This window comes from Aegilops tauschii, chromosome 7, assembly GCF_002575655.3.
Source record: "Aegilops tauschii subsp. strangulata cultivar AL8/78 chromosome 7, Aet v6.0, whole genome shotgun sequence".
In the NCBI taxonomy this organism is placed as follows: domain Eukaryota; kingdom Viridiplantae; phylum Streptophyta; class Magnoliopsida; order Poales; family Poaceae; genus Aegilops; species Aegilops tauschii.
Window position 1 is genome coordinate 540,067,666 of NC_053041.3, and position 18,664 is coordinate 540,086,329.

Genomic DNA, 18,664 nt, shown 5'->3' on the forward strand with positions numbered 1-18,664 from the left:
GCTCAAGATGCCCGGACCACGCGGTGTCATAACAGTTAATGGAAATACGGAGCGCTCCCTCCGTACTAGGGATGGCAACAGGGCCCCATACCCGCCAAACCCGTGGGAATTTCATCTATTAGGGGGTGGGGATGGGCGAAAAACATCCCCATGGGAATATTTACCAAACTAATTTATTCCCCATAGGGTACAATGGGGATGGGGATGATATCCTATTCCCCAGACCCAATACCCATCGGGGACCCGGTTAGTAACTGTGACACTGCAGTCAACCATAAAATATTCACAAACAAACTTGCGAAAACAAAAAAAAGCTCTGAAAAAAGCCTTAACCCTATCTCACATCCTCACCTCAGCTGCCACCATGACCAAGAAGTCAATACGAGCTAGATCGGCATTAGCAGGACAAGGACAACACCATGTATGTATGTTGATTATAGGGTGTCATATTATGTATATGAGTATTTGTTTATGGGGATGGGGACCCTAATGGGCCCCCGTTCCCCAGTGGGGCATGGGTCTGATGAAATTTCATCCCCAGTCATGTAAACGGGGATGGGGATGGGATGATAGGGAATAGATGGGGATGGGGATGTTGTAGGTATCCCCATAGGGTATTGTCCCCATTTCCATCCCTACTCCGTATCGAGGAGCACACTGCGGCCCTAGCGGCAAAAGTACAAAGCGGCCTTTTCAAACAGAACCTTAATTCAGCGGCCAAGCTCCCGGACACTATCAAACGAGTCCGGACTACTCCACAGCAGGACAGTCCAGTTTGCCAAGAGCTGGACTAGAAATTCGGCCTCCGTCCCAGTCCTGACCAAACGGCGGCGTTCGTACCACGCGTACATAACTACGCACTCAAAATACCATGGGCATCGACGGAGGCATAACTAGTTTGTGATCCACAATACGGCTCGACCGCCCCTGAACACACATACTTTCACTATTTCTTTTTTATCCTTTTCAGGTTTCTTTTCCACAGGCCTTCCCCAGTGGTCTGATCACCGGTCCTTTCGAAGGATAAATACACCAAGATGGCAAGAAGCACAGACGTATAGAGGAAATTTCTAGGTGGTCTCTTTAACGATCACTCTACCTGTTTTCAGGACCCACACGCAGCTCTCCCTTGGTTGTGGCATGTTAAATAGCCTGTTGCCTATTGCACTACTTGTACGAATGTGCTTTGACGTATCAATCATACTATAATGGAAACAGTTTGCGGCCCAAATTCTGCGGCTCTAGCTTACTACCCTTTCTTCCTTTCTTTTTTGATAACCTTATCAAATAGCACCCGTACACTTTGGTACGTTTTCAATCTGCCAGGGGCTTCATAGCGCCCCGCAAAACGGCAACAAAGTCCGAAACACTTCTTACAGTATAGTTCGGCACCCCGAATTTAGCACTATATGCATTGGCTCCGAATCATGTCTTTGGTCAATAGTTGGGTTGCCCGGCTCCTGTGCTTACTACCTTACGTTCCGTTATATCGGCTAGGGTAGTAAAGGGAGAACTACTGCGATTGTGCCCTGGTTTACCCGGATGAGCACCTCAGTAGAGAAAGCCGAAACTGACTGTCATGATGCGGCGAGAGCCGGTCAGCTCTTCGGAGGTCTCAAATCCTTAGAGATTTTTTCCGCATTACGCGAGGGATCGGTACTTACCCGATCAGGCGTTTACAGCATCCCAGTTCGAATACTAGGGGCTGCGCCTATATTTTTATCGTCAAACTCCTATGGCTAAGTGAGGGTGTTAAAGCCGCATAGTCCGATTGCCTGGTTCGTTGCGCTAAACACCTCCTTCAAGGACCAAACAATTGGATCAAGAGTGTTTAGATTACATCCCGAACACCCCCGTACTACCTACGTGGGGGCAGAAGCCGACGACTGGCCAACTATCAGATTTCACAAAACACGGCCGCACAGGAGGTAATTTTTTTAACAAACATTATATTACATAACGACTTTGTTTCATCATACAAGGCAGAGACAACATGAATGTATTCATTCGAAAATAATGTCTTGCGCACATGGTGTCGCCACAATGCGAGACCCCTCCAGGACGTCTTCAAAGTAACGCTCGGGCGTGCGATGCTCCTTGCCCTCAGGCGATGCCTCGGTCGCAAGCTTGACGGCGTTCATCTTCACCCACCACACCTTGACGCGGGTGAAGGCCTTGCGCGCGCCCTCGATGCAGACTGACCGCTTGACGACGTCCAGCCGAGGGCAGGCATTCACCAGCCGCTTCACGAGACCGAAGTAGCTGCTGGGTATAGCTTTGGCAGGCCACAACCGGATTATTAAATCCTTCATGGCCAGTTCGGCCACCCTATGCAGCTCGACCAACTGTTTTAGCTGATTGCTCAAGGGCACTGGATGTTCTGGCGCAAGATATTGCGACCAGAACAGCTTCTCCGTGGAGCTCCCTTCTTCAGCTCGAAAGAATTCCGCAGCGTCAGAAACACTGCGCGGCAGATCCGCAAACGCCCCTGGAGAACTCCAAATCCGGGTTAGTAAGAAATACTTCTTCTTCACATACTTGCTTTGCATACTAAACACCTTACCCGCCGCGATTTTCTTGGCCTCCTGGATCTCCTGGAGGGCGCCCTGGGCTTCGATCCGGGCCTCTTCCACGCTTTGGCGAGCCTTGGCGAGTTCGGTCTTTTGAGCCGAAACATCGCGCTCCAAGGTCTCGCATTTTTTCACGACATCCTGGAGCTCCTGCTGGACCTCATTAAGCCTGGCCTCGTGCTTCTTACGAGCGGCTTGTTCCTTGGCAGCTTTCTCCTCGGCTTCGGCCAGGGCCTTTTTAAGGACCTCGACCTCGGTCGCCGCTCCTACAAATATCATGGCACTATGGTCAATACACATCATTCATTCTTTCTGAATATACAGCAAGTCACCACATACCTTGCTTGTCCTCCAGCTGCCTTTTTACAAGGCCGAGCTCTTCTTCGGCCCGCTCCAGACTCTGCTTTAGTCCGGAGACCTCAGCAACATGAGAGGCCGCGGCCAGCAACGACGCCTACTTATTCATATAAGACATGTTTAGTTAATTTCCTGCGAAAATTACTTGATCCTCTGTCCGGTTTTTCTTTCCGAACACCGGACAGTGTCTCACGGGCTACTGTCTATACTAGAGCTTTCTCTTTTTGCGTCGCTTACCTCAAAGCCTGTCAGCAGGCTACTGCAGGCTTCGGTCAGTCCGCTCTTAGCGTACTGAACCCTCTCAATCACCGTACCCATAAGGATACGGTGTTCATCCACAATGGAAGCGTCTCGTAGCGCTTCCAGCAGATCATCCAGTGCCTCTGGTTGGACAGAGGTCACCGGCGGGATAGGCACACCTCCTTCTCTCGAAGGAGGCTGCTCGCCGGATTCTGGAGCCGTATAGGACTCTGAAAATGTATTCGGCTGGGGGCTGAACTGAACATGGCCCCCATCGCCAGTCTTCATGGGGGTCTTCTCTCCCGAGTGTCCGGCGGCTGGAGGGTCACCCTCTGGCGCCACCCTGACGGCCTCCTGAACCTCTCCCTGGCCTGGGAAGGTCCTTTGGGACAGCACCTCGTCGTCGCCCTTGGCCGTGGGAGAGTGAGCGGCCGGCGGTGACTCGCTGGCCATCGCTTTTGAATCCAGCGAACCTCCTGCCGAGGATTGCAGGGGGCTGTCATGGGCCAGACTGCAGTAGCATAATTTAACATGTTAATACCATGAAGTGGAGAGGCCGGATACATGGACGTATACGGGTTTTTTAGTACTTACGACGCGGCCAGGGGCTTGCTTCGGGGGCGTCGCTCTGGGCTGCTGTCGACGTCCCACGGGGAGTTATCTGCGATGGGGCCCTTCCCCCTCTTGGGCGCCTCCGCCTCCAGATTTGTGGAGGCCGCCCTCTTCTTCCTTCCCCCATCAGGGGGAGAGTTGCTTTCTTCCTCCTCCTAGTCGTCGTCTTCGGCGGCAGAGGAGTGAGTCTTGTCTTCGTACGACACGTCTGAAGCTCCCTTGCGGCCTTGGCCTTCTTCTCCGGCGCCTTGTAGGGCGCCGGAACCAGCATCTTCGCTAGGAGCGGGATGAATGGTTCCTCGGGTAGCGGAGCCGGACACCGAATCCGCTCCGCTTTCTCTGTCCATGCGTGAAAACAAAATAGTGAAGTTTTAGATATCTTCCTTGAACAAGCAAGTAGAGGATGCACCTTGAGATGTGAAGGACTTACCGCACTGGCAGGATGGGCAAGATTGTGCCCGCGGTCCGAGTCTATGTCCGGCGGCGTCTCATTGCCCTTAAAGAGCAACTTCCAGACATCTTCGTGAGTTGTTCCGAAGAGCCTTTCCAAGGTCTGGTGCTTCTCCGGATCGAATTCCCATAAAGGGCAGGTTCGGCTCTGGCATGGAAGGATCCGACGAACTAGCATCACCTGGATCACGTTGACGAGCTTGATGTTTTTATCCACCATGCTTTGGATGTGCGTTTGCAGCGCTATCAGTTCGTCCGATGAAGACCAATTTGGGCCCTTCTCTATCCAGGAGGTGAGCCGCATTGGAGCCCCGGACTTGAATTCGGGAGCTGCGGCCCAAGTGGCGTCACGAGGCTCTGTGATATAGAACTACAGTTTCTATCACTCCTTGACGGTCTCCACAAATGTACCTTTGGGCCATGAGACATTGGGCATCTTTCTCACCATGGCACCTCCGCACTCCGCGTGTTGGCCATCCACCACCTTCGGCTTCACGTTGAAGATCTTGAGCCATAGTCCGAAGTGGGGATGAATGCAGAGGAAGGCCTCGCACACGACAATAAATGCCGAGATGTTGAGGAAGGAGTTTGGGGCTAGATCATGGAAATCTAGCCCGTAATAGAATATAAGTCCGCGGACGAAAGGGTGGAGAGGAAACCCTAACCCGTGGACGAAATGGGGGATGAACACCACCCTCTCGTTGGGCTTCGGGGTGGGGACGACTTGCCCCTTGGCCGGAAGCCGGTGAGCGATTTCTTTCGCCAGATACCCGGCCTCCCGAAGCTCGGTGATGTCCTTCCCCTTAACGGAGGAGGCCATCCACTTGCCTTGCCCTTCAGACCCGGACATGGTTAAGTGATTTCTTGAGGGTAAAAGATGAGGACTTGGGCGCTGGAGCTCAAGAATGGAAGGGCAGAGAAAGAGAGAAGGCGTGGGTGAAAGAAGGGAATCCTTATCCCCTTATAAGGCAGTGAATATCAAGCACCTCCCCACTCGCCTTAAAACTCGCTTGTTCCCAAGGGCTGTGCAAATGGCACAGTCAGATTACCCATGCTCGTATTGATGAGAATCCCGCAATAAGGGGACACGATCTCTGCTTTGACAAGACATGCCAATAAGAACCACATCTCGAAACGTGGGACGACAGACAAAAACGGTTCGAAATAATGACCGGGCAGACGTGATGTCACATTGCAAAAAGTTGTCAGCGGATTGGACTCGTGAAATATTATACTCTCTGCGGTTGTGTGTGTGGTACTTGTGTTGCAAATCCGGACGTTCGTTGCGTCCGAAGACTATCTTGGAGTATTCGGAAAGGGGAACCCGCCTTGCAATGCCGAAGACAATCTGCGCGCCGGACACCTCGTCATTGAAGCCTGGTTCAGGGGCTACTGAGGGAGTCCTGGACTAAGGGGTCCTCGGGCGTCCGGCCCGTTGGACATGGGCCGGACTAATGGGCTATGAAGATATAAGACCGAAGACTCTCTCCCATGTCCGAATGGGACTCTCCTTGCATGGAAGGCAAGCTTGGCGACCAAATATGAAGATTCCTTTCTTGTAACCGACTTTATGTAACTCTAGATCCCTCCGGTGTCTATATAAACCGAAGGGCTAGATTCGTAGAGGAGAACGATCAAAATCATAGTCATACAGGCTAGACTTCTTGGGTTTTAGCCATTACGATCTCGTGGTAGATCAACTCTTGTAATACTCATATTCATCAAGATCAATCAAGCAGGAAGTAGGGTATTACCTCCATAAAGAGGGCCCGAACTTGGGTAAACATTGTGTCCCCTGTCTCCTGTTACCATCGACCTTAGACGCACTGTTCGGGACCCCCTACCCGAGATCCGCTGGTTTTGACACCGACAGTTACCGGTCAAAATTTCAAGATTTCCCATGGTTACCGCATATTTCCGTGCCCCTCGGTAAATCCCCATACCGAGCAAAAAATACCAATTTTTTGAATTTAAATGCTCGATTTATAGTAAAGTACGTAGGATCTAATTAATGCCATGAGAGTTAGTTCTGACGTATTGGTAGCAACCTAGTTCCTGTTTTGAGTGGTCTATGGTTCGAATGTTCATTCATTCACTCATTTGAATTCAAAATTCAACTATAAAAACCGTTCGAAATATTCTCGGTATTTCTCGGTAACCGTGGTAACCACGTTTACCAGTCCCCCTCGATAAAATTGCCTCATTCGGTAACCAAAACCTTGGTCTCCACTCTATAGGTCGTGGGGCAGCGTTGGGTGGCAGTGGTGATTGTATCATGTGTGGCCGACCGGCAATGGGGATGTACCAGTCAGATTCGGCCCACGGTGATGCCTAGCCTATAGTGGCGGTATGCTCGGCTCCTTGCGTGATGACAATGGTCTTGAGGCATGCAGTGGCGGTTGGATACGCGAGCGTCACACATAGTGGTGGACGGCGGGCGATCGAGTTCTGATGAGGCTTCCCTACCAGGTCCGCTACCTTAATGCTCGGGGTTGTGTCTAGAACCATTACCCAAGGACTTTGGTGAAGATGGGTCGGGGTTGCTGGATGGACGATGGGTTATGGCGGCTCCAGTGGCTTTATGTTTGCAGTTTGAGTCGAAACATTGCTGAAGACTTGAGGCTACAAAGGATCGCCCTTCAGTGGGTTCTTGGTGGCATTGGTGACCTTGTTGATCTTGACGGACGTGCTCTGATCTGCTCCACACACACGTGGTGCGTCCTGTATATTCAGTCGGGAAGGCGTTCCGTCGAGCAGGCCCACACGTGGTATGGAGTAGTTATCTTGCATGGTGAAAACCCAAGATCTAGACTCGGTGGATATGACGATGGTGGTGCTCTTATAGCGTTCCCTTGGCATCGTCCTTGAAGCTCTTTTCTCATAGTCTTGGTGTTGTCATCGGTGATGGTTAATGTTGATGCTTGCAACTGCATGCTTGAGTTCGCTTCAACAAGACTTTAGGATGTCATTTTTCTTCTCTCTATGTGGGTTCGTTGATGTTGAGTCTGTGCATCCTAATTGTGCATAGCCTCTGTGTGTGTGTGTTTGCGAGAATAACTTCCGATCTATTCATCAACTGTCAAGGTGGTACAAAGAACATCAGAAGTCAAAAATATATCTAGGTCCATAGACCATCTAGCGATGACTACTAGCACTGAAGCGAGCCGGAGGCGCCGCCGTGTTCGCCACTCTCTCATCGGAGCAGGGCAAACCTTGTTGTAGTAGACAGTCGTGAAGTCGTCGTGCTAAGACCCCATAGGACCAGCACCAGAATAACATCTGCCGCCGACGAAGAGAAGCGTAGATCAGAAGGTTCCAACCTGTAGACGCACGAACACAGACGAACGAAGACAAGATCCACATTGATCCACCGAGACAAACATCGACCGAATCTCGCGAGATCCGCCGGAGACAAACCTCCACACGCCCTCCGACGATGCTAGAAACACCACCGGGACGGGGACGAGGCGAGGAGAACCTTATTCTATCCGTAGAGAGCCGTCGCCGCCTCGTCTCTCTGAGCAAGACACAAACCCTAACAAAACTCAAAAGAGTATGAAAAACTGGAGCCCTCCCGCCGGCAGGGGCGGTATCCACCACGCCTCCATGGCCTAAGACCACAGAAGACGAGGTAGACCGGCGGCGCCACCGACGGGAGGCACGAGAAACCCTAGCCAAGGGTGTTCTTTCTTCCTGTATGACCTCTTTCCCCTGGGATATATTTTGGACTCAGGGTGTGTGTTTATAATGCTTGTATTTTCTTGATGTGACATTACAAATCAATAAAAATTATCCTCTATCCAAAAAAAGAAAGCTAACCTCCTAAATTCGTTTTCCTCTCCAATTACTGCTCTGTCCCTAAATATAAGACCATTTCCAGTTTGAATCGAATTGTAAAAAGTCTTATATTTAGGGACGGAGGGAGTACTATCTGTCCAAATCCAAACAATAAACTATATATACTGATGCCATCCTTTTTCTTAGCAGAACATGTACTGATGCCATCCCATCTCCGTTCACTATCACTGATTTCCTCCACCAAACACAATGTCACGGAAATGCAACTCTTGACCAGCGAGTCAGCCGACTCGCCGAGCCGGAAAGAAGCTCGGCCTCGTGGCGGGCTCGGGCTGCCTGGGCCCGCGCCAAATCCTCCTCTGCCTCGCTATCGCCGCACACACCCGTAATCATCTCTGTCCCTTCCTGCTCGTCTCGGCTAGCGCGCGTGCCTTCCCCGTTCCCCTGTCCACAGATTCCACACCCCCGCCATAGCACGCGATGCCGCAGCTGAGCCTGAGCACCAACGTGCCGGTGGACGCCGTCGTCGCCGCCGACATCCTCCGGGACTGCTCCAGGGCGCTCGCCAGGATCATCGGCAAGCCAGAATCCGTAACCCCCACCTCCTAAACCCCTTTCTTCCCCCGCGCGCGCTCCGTCTGTTCGACGGAATGCCTCCCGGCTCAGACTGTGTCGCTGACCCGCTAACCCTTGTGGCACAGTACGTGACGGTGTCGATCGACGGGTCGGTGCCGACGTCGTTCGCGGGGAGCGAGGAGCCCGCGGCGTACGGGGAGATCATGTCCATCGGGGGCCTCGGCTCCGGCGTCAACGGCAAGCTCAGCGCCGCCCTCGCCGACATCCTCGAGGCCAAGCTCTCCGTCAGCGCCAGCAGGTTCTACGTCAAGTTCGACGATGTCCAGGTGCGCACGCACATTGATCCTCCTCCGCACCCCACCCCAGAACTCTGCTCGCGCCGTCACACGATCTTTCTTTCCATCGGGAGTAAAATCCGTACTGTAGTTGACAACAAGAAATGCACCGTGTTTTTCTGGTTTTGTGATGTGCGTCGTTTTGGCGCTGCAGGGGTACAATGTGGGCTTCAACGGAACCACTTTCTAAGACAATTCCATCAGAAGAAAGATGTTGGCGACAGTAGTGAACCAGTAACAGACCATGCCCCACTGTGTATCATCGGATTTTCGTCAGTTAATATTTCTCACATATCTGAAGTACTAGCACTGTGATTTTAAGTCAGCCCAATGCAAGCTCTGCTTTTGTTTGCTTATTTGTTCAGTCACATAGGAACACAAAGTGAAAACAATCCAATCACTCCAGTTGAGGGATTGAGAGTTCAGAATTCTTCGGATGAGTCCTTTCCCAGGGGAACAAGAGTAATAACTTTGACCACCATAGCATCAGCACGTTCAGTGTATACATTGCAGGTTGGGGGGTGGGGGGCAGAGTTTATACATTTTAAGCCAAACAGAAAAAAACAGAAAACACCATACAAACTGCAATTTTCTAGCTCTTGAAGAAACAAGACAAATTTGAAGGTAGAAGCAAAACAAGGTCACTTGAAAGTTTAGACCTCCATACATAGAGCAGCTTCTAAAATTACAACTTACAATCATGGGGAGAAGAGAAGATTACAACTTACACAAGCTTCTTCATAACCCAATTCTTAATAAACCGAATTCCGCTTCTACAACACAGTAGTCCATATACATAGAGCAGTGGCTAAGCTTACAAACTTACAATCAGGGAAAAAAAGAGAAGATTACAACTTACACAAGCTTCTTCATAACCAGATTCTTAATAACCGAATTCTGCTTCTACAACACAGCAGTCCATATATACTACCAAGTACTGACCCACAGCTAGAGAAATCCATACGCCGTTTATTGTGCACATATTTACATAAACAGGTCACTCGACGGCATTGCGATGATTGTATTAAAGCTTTATACCAAGAACGAACATGTGAAGACCCTGGTGTGGCACACTGCTCTCACATGTTCATTCCTGCTTGTCACATATTCACCATCCTGGCGGCCTCAGGGTGGTACTGGAGCATCTCCTGCCACAACATTTCTCGGATCATATCTGTGCCAATGTTTTCATCTATGTCGAGATCGATGGGCACCTGAGCAGGAGGGTTTGCGCTGGGATCATACAGCGGGGACATGTAGGGGTGCTCCAGAGCCTGGGTGACACTGATCCTCTTGGAAGGGTCGAAGACAAGCATCTTCTGCAACAGATCAATGGCAAGAGGGTGCGCGCGTGGGTACATGCTACTGAGGGGCATCCCCGGGGTGTATGGAAGGGATTTAATGTAGTTGCGCGCTTTCGGGTTGTCAATGAACGCGAGGTCAGCCTCGCTCATGGTGCCAAGAACATTGACTATAAGCTTAAGCTGATTAAGGCACTCGGTTCCTGGAAAGATCGGCTTGCGGCCAAGTAGCTCAGCAAAGATGCAGCCAACAGACCAGACATCTATGGAGGTGCCATAGTTGTCGCAGCAGAGCAGCAGCTCGGGAGCTCTGTACCAACGGGTGACAACGTATTCAGTCATAAACTGACCTTTAGTGTTATTTGTGCGAGCCAGGCCAAAGTCACAGATCTTTAGGTCACAGTTTGCATTGACCAGAAGGTTCCCAGGCTTCAGGTCTCTATGGAGTATCCCTGCTGAATGAAGGTACTTCAGTCCTCGGAGCAGCTACAGTCAAGAAAAATGGTGGCATCTTAGATTAATGATTGATTGACAAACATGGGAGAAAAAGGTTCAGAAGAATATGAGAAAGTGACATGGTAACAAACAAGAGTAATTCGTAAGACAAGCATCTAAGTATCAGTCCAATACAAGATGCTCAAGTTCAATTTGTATATAGCTATCCTGAAATAATTCACAGAGGTTTAAGTTATAGGTTCATGCAAATACCATGTGCAGATCTGCTGTGTATTAGGTTGCTTTTAAGAAATGCACTTCCAGGGGGAGCAGCTATAGAAGCTCCTGCTAGAAATATTCAAACTGGCATGCGCTTCTTCCATAAATTAGCAGATCATTCTTTGGCAACTCAACTAGTTGAAACTCAACAACTTTAGATAGATCATGCACTTAATGCAAACTAGTATGAACGACAAAAACAACATTATCTTGCCATACACCTGAGGTGTGAACAGATTAACTTATTATGGTAGATTGGTGAACAAATGAAGGAGTACATGGAATTCAAAGGTAAGAATGAAAAACAGAGCCGACGCATACCTGAAAAAGGAAATACTGGCAGTGGTCATTGGACAGCGGCTGAGACGACTTGACAATCTGATGCAGATCTGTGTCCATGAGCTCGGAGACCAAGTAGACATCCTTGAAGCTCCTCCTATGTATCGGCATCATTATATCCTTCAAGGCAATGACATTCTCATGGCGCAGGTGCCGAAGGAGCTTCAGTTCGCGCAGCGTCCTCAGCGCATCCACGCGGTTGTCAAAGACGTTGTTTATCTTCTTGATGGCGACCTTCTCGTTGGTCTCCTGGTTGATCGAGGAGCAAACTATCCCGTAGGCTCCTCTCCCTATGGGCTTGATCGGCACGTACTTGGTGTCGATCTCGAACATGGTCTGCCACATGGTGTAGTAGTGCTTCCCGTGGTTTCCCATGCCGTTCGGAGGATCCACCATCATCGCCATATTCTACCAAGAAGAAGGAAACACAGGTTAATATTCTATACTTGATAATAATGGAAGCATAGCAATGAAAACGTTTACTCGGTTAGGGCGCCAATTTAATTTTGCCAAGTCTTATGAGCTTGACTTTTTTCCCCATGGTACTAACAGTCTCTGTTTCCACCCTACACACAATTCATGATCACCCTAACACAAGTGTCTAACAGAATAACGCGGTGAGCGACGCTCATACGCCTTGGCCAATTTAATTTTGCCAAGTCTTATGAGCTTGACCTTTTCCATGGCACCACTACTAGCAGCATGTGTTTCAACCCCCACAATTTTATCGTCAACCTAACACCAGTGTCTGTCTAACACTGTTTGTTTGACCGACCCAGTCCCAGCGGTGTGTTTTGAAACTGAATCAGAGCCACCATCTGTCCCCGAAGCCCAGCGGCCAGCGCAGCACAATCCATAGCTGGGCGCTGCAATCCGCCGCCGAATCGGACCGAATCGGCCGCATTTCGACGCAGCTCCTCCCGGCTGCCCCTAACACGAGCATCCCAGCGGCGACCGGAACCGGAAGCAAACCCAATTCGCCACCCGCATGCATAAGCTCTTGCTTTGCTTCGCCTCACGAAAGGGAACGAAAATGGAGGAGGAGGGGGCAAGCCCCCCGCCCCGTGCGCGGGCGGGATCGATCACTCACCTTCAGGACGCGGCGGCAGCAGCGTCGGCGGCGGATCTGGAGAAGCAGAGCACGTCCGAGCTCGTTCGGGAGCGGGCGGGGGAGGAAGGGGATGGGGAGCGCACGCGGAGACGAAGGCGGAGGCCAAAGGTAGAGAGAGAGAGCGACCGAGCAGGAGGGCACTCTGTCTATTTTTTATTTCGGGGAAGGAAGGAACGAACGAACGAACGTACGCACGCACGTAGCTCCACTGGACTTGGGGGAGTGGGATGAGGAAGATGGCGATGGGTGCCGCTCAGGTACAGCGAAGGGGCGGGCAGCTAGCGATGGCACACGCGGCAGGCTGAGGAAGATGATGGGGAAGGCCTCATGTGGGAGATGGGGAAGGCCTCATGTGGGAGATGGGGCCGGCCTATATATACCCGCCGCCCTGCCCACATGGCCGGCCTCGGGACACATGGCCACTGCCGCTCCTCGGGACGAGGCGACCCTGCTTCGTCACCATCCTTCGGTCCGGGTAAGCCGCCCACCGGCTTTCCGGCAACGCCTCGCACGTGCGCGCCTGGCCCCGCGTAGCGTGCAGCGCTGGGGCGACGGCTCGTGACCTAGCGTGCGTGCGTGGCCGGCGTCGGGAGGGGCCACGAGGGCGCGCTCGCGCTGGGCTCGGGCGGTAGAGTGAAATGTGGGTCGTTTTCCCGATCCGTGCGGCGGTTGGATTGCTTCTCCGGCGCGCGCGTCTTTCCTCCCCCCGTTGACCCGGCAGGCGCGTACGGTACGGAGGAGGAGTGACGCCAGGGCTGCCATGGCATGGTTTCGCCGCGTTTATGGGGTGGGGGGGGGGGGGGGGGGGGGGGGCGTATCCATGATGATCAGTCAGTGGTTACGCCTACGCACTCCGCTGCCCGATTATACAGTAGTACTCCCTGAACAGTACTGTATAAGTTTTTTAGACATTTCAAATGGACTACAACATACGGATGTATGTAGATATGTTTTAGAGTATAGATTCATTCATTTTGCTTTGTATGTAGTCATTTGTTGGAATCTTTAGAAAGACTTATATTTGGGAATGAAGGGAGTATATTTTAAGCGACGCCAGGTCCTGTATTGGGTTATCCTCCAACTTTGGGTCACTGCGAGCGGTTACGCCTTGCGAGGTCAGCTGCCTAATTCTGTTTGAACAACATTTTGAGTCCTAACGTTTTTTAGCCTTTGGATTTCTTGCTTACATAAACTTTCCATATATGGTTTATTCATATCGAATATCACGTCAATATAAAGGACATCAGAAGTAATCTATTTTCATAGACCGCCTAGTGACGACTACAAACACTTGAGTGAACCGAATGTGTGCCAGCGTCATCGCCCCTCCCTCAAATGAGTCAGACAAACCTTATTATGGTAGACAGTTAAAAAAACATCGTGCTAAGATCCAAAGGACCAACGTACCAGACGACAACCATCGTTGATGACAAGAAGCATAGATGGAAGGGATCCTACCTATAGACACATGAATGCAGGCGAATGAAGAACAGATCCAAATAGATCCACTAAAGACAAGTATCGATTGAATACTGCGAGATCCGCAGAAGACACACCTCCACACGTCATCTGACAATGCGAGACACATTGTCGGAGTAATGGGCCACGGGTAGCCTGACCCGAGCCCCCGAACCTTTCAAGACATCGGGGCTGGCTGCGCCCCTCAGAACGTCAAGATAGATCTCCGCCTTCTGGCGGCCGGCTGGTCGAACGACCGACTGCCAGAAGACGGCCATGCTCAGAAGGCGGCCCCAATACGGGCCGACTCCTAGCAGTCGGCCCACGGCGTCCTCAGAGTCTGCGCCCCCATAAAGAAGACAAGGCATGATGGGGCTACAGTGCAGCTCATCACCCCCGAATCCAGGGCCGGGCGTGGCCACAGTGCTCCGTACAGGCGGAGATCTCCGCCCGGCGCGGCACTGTTGCCACTCCGCCCCTGACATCACTCCTGTCAGGCGATGCCCTACTCCCACGACCGTCTGTCGGTCGGCCCGAAGACGGCGGGCCCTACCGGTCAGCGAGAGCCCGGAAGACGGCGGGACCTCACCAGTCGGATCCGAGGGAGGCCGGCTCCCAACAGGCGGCCCGTTCCTTCCTCGGGGCCCATTCGCCATTAACCAGATAAGACCCGGAGTGGCTACAGTGATCCCCCACCAGGCGGCGGAACTGTGGCCACGCTCCCCCGACCAAGCCTGCGTCATTAGCGTCACGGCTACAGTGACCAGCAGCCAGCAAGACCCGCGAGCGGCGGGAGCGGCCTGTCGGCTCCGTATCGGACCAGCCGGCGGGACCCACCAAGCGGCGGGCCCCAACAGCCGGCGGAGAATTCGGCGGCCAGAGAGACTGACGGCTGGGTCCTGCACCCGGCCAGATTACCATTGTACCCCTGGGGGGTAGGCCTATATAAACCCCCCAGGGCACCCATGCAAAGGGTTCCAACCTGTTAGAATTAGACCAGCACCTAGAGGGAGAGGAGAGCAAGCCTTGCCTTCTTCTACCTCTAGCATACAGCTCGAGGAGCACCATTGTACTCACTAGTGCTTTAGTGATCATGCAGAGACCCCGCAGAGCAGGACTAGGGGTGTTATCTCCTAGGAGAGCCCTGAACATGGGTAAAGTGAGTCGGCGTTCATGTCTACGCCTCATCCCGCTTCCAGGCACCGGCGACGTTCTACTCGCTCCCACCATGATAAGCCATCCATTGGCATATATCGCACCCAACCCTCGACATTTGGCGCCCACCGTGGGGCAAGGTGCACCGTCTCCCGGAGACCTGTTCTGGACGGGAACCTTGTTCCTTCCTGATGAGCGCAGCCAGCCTGGCACGCCAGACGGAGTCTACACCGACGAGCTACACGGCGCGGAGGTCGCCTGCGCGGCGAGCTGCCTCGCCGATCTTGTGGGCGAGGTTCGCCTCTCCGACGAGCCCGCGTCTGATGCGGGCACCGAGGGCCCCGAGAGCCGCCTCGTGAGCCTCCTCGATCAGCTCCACGTCTCCAGCGAGCCAGCTGTAGACTTGGAGTCGGTTGGCTCCACCGACCCGATGCTTGTCGACTCCGACACGGCGTCGCTTGTCGCGTTCCCCACCAACGTGGTGGTCTACGACGAACCGCTTCCTCGCGCGGACAGCGGTGGCAGCACCGTCACGGAAGTGCTCGTCATCAGCCACGGCGAGCACTCTGGCGGAGGTGGCCAGGATCCGTTGCAAGCGGCGATGCAAGACCTGACTGCGCCCATCCCGGAAGATGCCGACGCTAAGACGCTGGAGGCACGCCGCGTCCAGCTCCTCGAGAGCGCCAACCGGCTGGCCAGCACGAGACGCCTTTCGGAGGCCTACCATCGTGAGGTGGACCGAGCCGTCGGTGGCACGCCGGCTCCTGGTGGGCCTAGCCGCATAGGCCAAATTCGGCAACGTGGCGCGACCGTCGCCAGCATGTTCGGGACAGATCGTCCCGTGTGCGCCACGCCGGCAGAGAACATACGAGTTGCCCAGGCGGCAGCAGACGAGTTAGATAAGCTCGAGGGCGACGAACGTCGCCACATGACGGAGCGGGTCCAGCAGCTCCTCGACGCGGCTGCTGAGCAGCAAGACGCCGGGTGCTGCACTGAAGCGCCCAACCGGCGAAACGACGACCCGCCTCCTCGCCGAGACCAAGGCGTGACATCCCGGACGCCGACTGGTGGCGCCCGCGATAGAAGAGACAAGGAGCCGGCTGCTAGCCGTAGCAGAACTCGCATCACCATCGAGCGCGACCAAGACGGCCGCCCAAGAGCAGTGCAGCGACGAGACGATTGTCCACCTCCTCCTCCCTGCAGGGAGAGGCGTATTTCCCCGCCGCCTATTGATCACCCGTCACTCGGCGACCGCCTTGGCCGCCGAAAGGAATCGGAGAAAACGATGTCCGCCACCGGATCGGTCGCCTCAATCGATCCCTGGCGCTAGAAGAAGAAGATGAGCTGGGTCCGCCTTGCTTCGGCCCCCGCATTCGAGATGAGCCTTTCCCCAAGGGGTTCACGCTCCCCAAGAGATACACCCAAATACACCAGCCCCGTGAAGCCGGAGGACTGGCTGGTCGACTATTCCACAGCCGTCAGCATCGCAAATGGCAACAAGCGCGTTGCCGTGAAGTACGTCCCGCTCATGCTCCAGGGCACGGCCCGGACGTGGATGAACAGCCTGAAGCCCCGCAGCATCAACAGCTGGGTTGATTTCACTGAAGCATTCGTCCGCAACTTCACCAGCATGTACAAGCGGCCGCCCAAGCCCCGCCAGCTCTCCTTGTGCGTCCAAGGCCCCAACGAGTCGACTCGCGACTACCTCACGCGCTGGGCCGAGCTGCGCAACTCTTGCGAGGGCGTGCACGAGGTGCAGGCCATCGAGTACTTCACTGCCGGGTGCCGAGAGGGCACCCTCCTCAAGCACAAGCTCCTCTACGATGAGCCGGCAACCCTCGACGAACTGCTGATCATAGCAGACAAGTACGCCACGGCCGACTCCTCCATGAATCCAAGTTAACGCGTCGGGAAAGGTGGCCCCTCAAGCTCCTCGGACCCCTGCTGGTGACACCAGTTGACGACAGCAACCAAACGACAACAAGCGCAAGGCCATGCAGCCGGCTTCCACGAGCTGGCAGGTGGCAACAGTCGAGGATCAGCAGCTGGAAGGGCAGCCTCCCCCCAAGCACCAGAAGGGCGGCAAGCCCAACTGGTTGCCCGCCTTCTCATACGAGCAGACCCTTGATGCATCCTGCAAGTTCCACAGTGGCGCGAAGCAGTCCAACCACACCACTCGAAAGTGTCACTGGCTCACCAGGATCGCCAAGGGTGACGGACTCCAGCCTCCTCCGCCTGCCGGCCCGCCGCCTCCTCCTCCTCAGCAGCCGGCGGTCCGGCCGGTCGGCGCGATACAAGATGAATACCCTGAGGAGCACGGAGCTTATGTCGTGTTCACCAGAGTGGCCGACGACAGGCGCAACAGACGGCAGCAGCAACAAGAAGTAAACGCAGTGGCATCAGAAGCCCCTGAATTCATGCATTGGTCAGAGAAGCCCATCAGCTGGAGCAGAGCCGACCACCTGGAGGTGATGCCCAATCCTGGCTCCTATGCTCTGGTGTTGGATGCCACCTTTGCCACAGAGAGACGAGCTGCTCGCTTCTCCCGAGTTTTGATAGATGGCGGCAGCAGCATCAACATCCTGTACAAAGATACCATGGAGATGTTGGGAATCAAGCAGAGACACCTCCAGCCCAGCCGGACTGTTTTCCATGGCATCGTTCCAGGCCTTTCCTGCTCACCAATCGGCAAGACTCAGATAGATGTTCTCTTTGGGGACAAGAGTCATTTCCACCGAGAGCCAGTCTGGTTTGAGGTGGTGGACCTTGAGAGCCCCTATCATGCACTGCTTGGCCGGCCCGCGCTGGCCAAGTTCATGGCGGTCCCCCACTATGCCTACCTCAAGATGAAGATGCCGAGCTCCAAGGGAATCCTGACCATAGCAGGAGACTACAAGAAGTCGTCTGCCTGTGCAGCAGAGAGCAGCCGGCTAGCCGAGTCCCTCGTGATCGCGGCTGAGAAACGACTCCTTGACCGGGTTGTGGCAATGGCAGGCAAGCAGCCGGAAATGTCACCAAACCCCAAGGAGTCGGAAGCCGAGGGCTCGTTCAAACCGGCCAAAGAGACAAAGAAGATACCCTTGGACCCGGAGAACCCGGAGAGGTACGCTGTCATAGGTGCAAACCTTGACAGCAAATAGGAAGGCGAGCTCGTCGGTTTTCTCCGTGAGAATCGGGACATCTTTGCATGGTCTCCCAAGGACATGCCGGGTGTTCCGACGAAATTCGCCGAGCACAAGCTACACGTCCGGTCAGATGCCAAGCTAGTCAGGCAACCTTTGCGCTGCCTGTCGCAGGAGAAGAGAAGAGTCGTTGGAGAAGAGATAGCCCGACTTCTAGCAGCCGGCTTCATCATGGAAGTGTTCTTTCCAGAATGGTTAGCCAACCCGGTCCTAGTGCTGAAGAAGAACAAGCAGTGTCGCATGTGTATTGATTATACCAGCCTCTATAAGGCATGCCCCAAAGACCCATTTGCTCTGCCAAGAATCGTCCAAGTGATTGACTCCACAGCCGGATGCGAGCTGTTGAGCTTTTTGGACGCATACCCAGGATACCACCAGATCAAGCTGAACCTGGCCGACAGGCTGAAGACCGCCTTCATCACGCCATTCGGAGCCTTCTGCTACCTGACCATGACGTTCAGCTTGA

At 53.5% G+C, this 18,664-nt stretch overlaps 2 protein-coding genes across 2 annotated transcripts; one reads left to right on the forward strand and one right to left on the reverse strand.

Moving 5' to 3' along the window:
* Positions 1 to 8,361: 8,361 nt before the first annotated feature.
* Positions 8,362 to 9,294, forward strand: LOC109734531 (uncharacterized). Its single transcript, XM_020293736.4, has 3 exons — positions 8,362 to 8,618; positions 8,729 to 8,929; positions 9,093 to 9,294. Exons 1-3 carry the CDS (start codon positions 8,508 to 8,510, stop codon positions 9,126 to 9,128), a joined length of 348 nt encoding a protein of 115 aa, XP_020149325.1. The 5' UTR covers positions 8,362 to 8,507; the 3' UTR covers positions 9,129 to 9,294.
* A 361-nt stretch (positions 9,295 to 9,655) lies between these two features.
* On the reverse strand, positions 9,656 to 12,748 carry LOC109734530 (mitogen-activated protein kinase 4). The gene is made up of 3 exons (XM_020293735.4): positions 12,383 to 12,748; positions 11,275 to 11,700; positions 9,656 to 10,725 (listed from the first exon to the last, which is right to left on the reverse strand). Exons 2-3 carry the CDS (start codon positions 11,695 to 11,697, stop codon positions 10,039 to 10,041), a joined length of 1,110 nt encoding a protein of 369 aa, XP_020149324.1. The 5' UTR covers positions 11,698 to 11,700; positions 12,383 to 12,748; the 3' UTR covers positions 9,656 to 10,038.
* Positions 12,749 to 18,664: the final 5,916 nt, after the last annotated feature.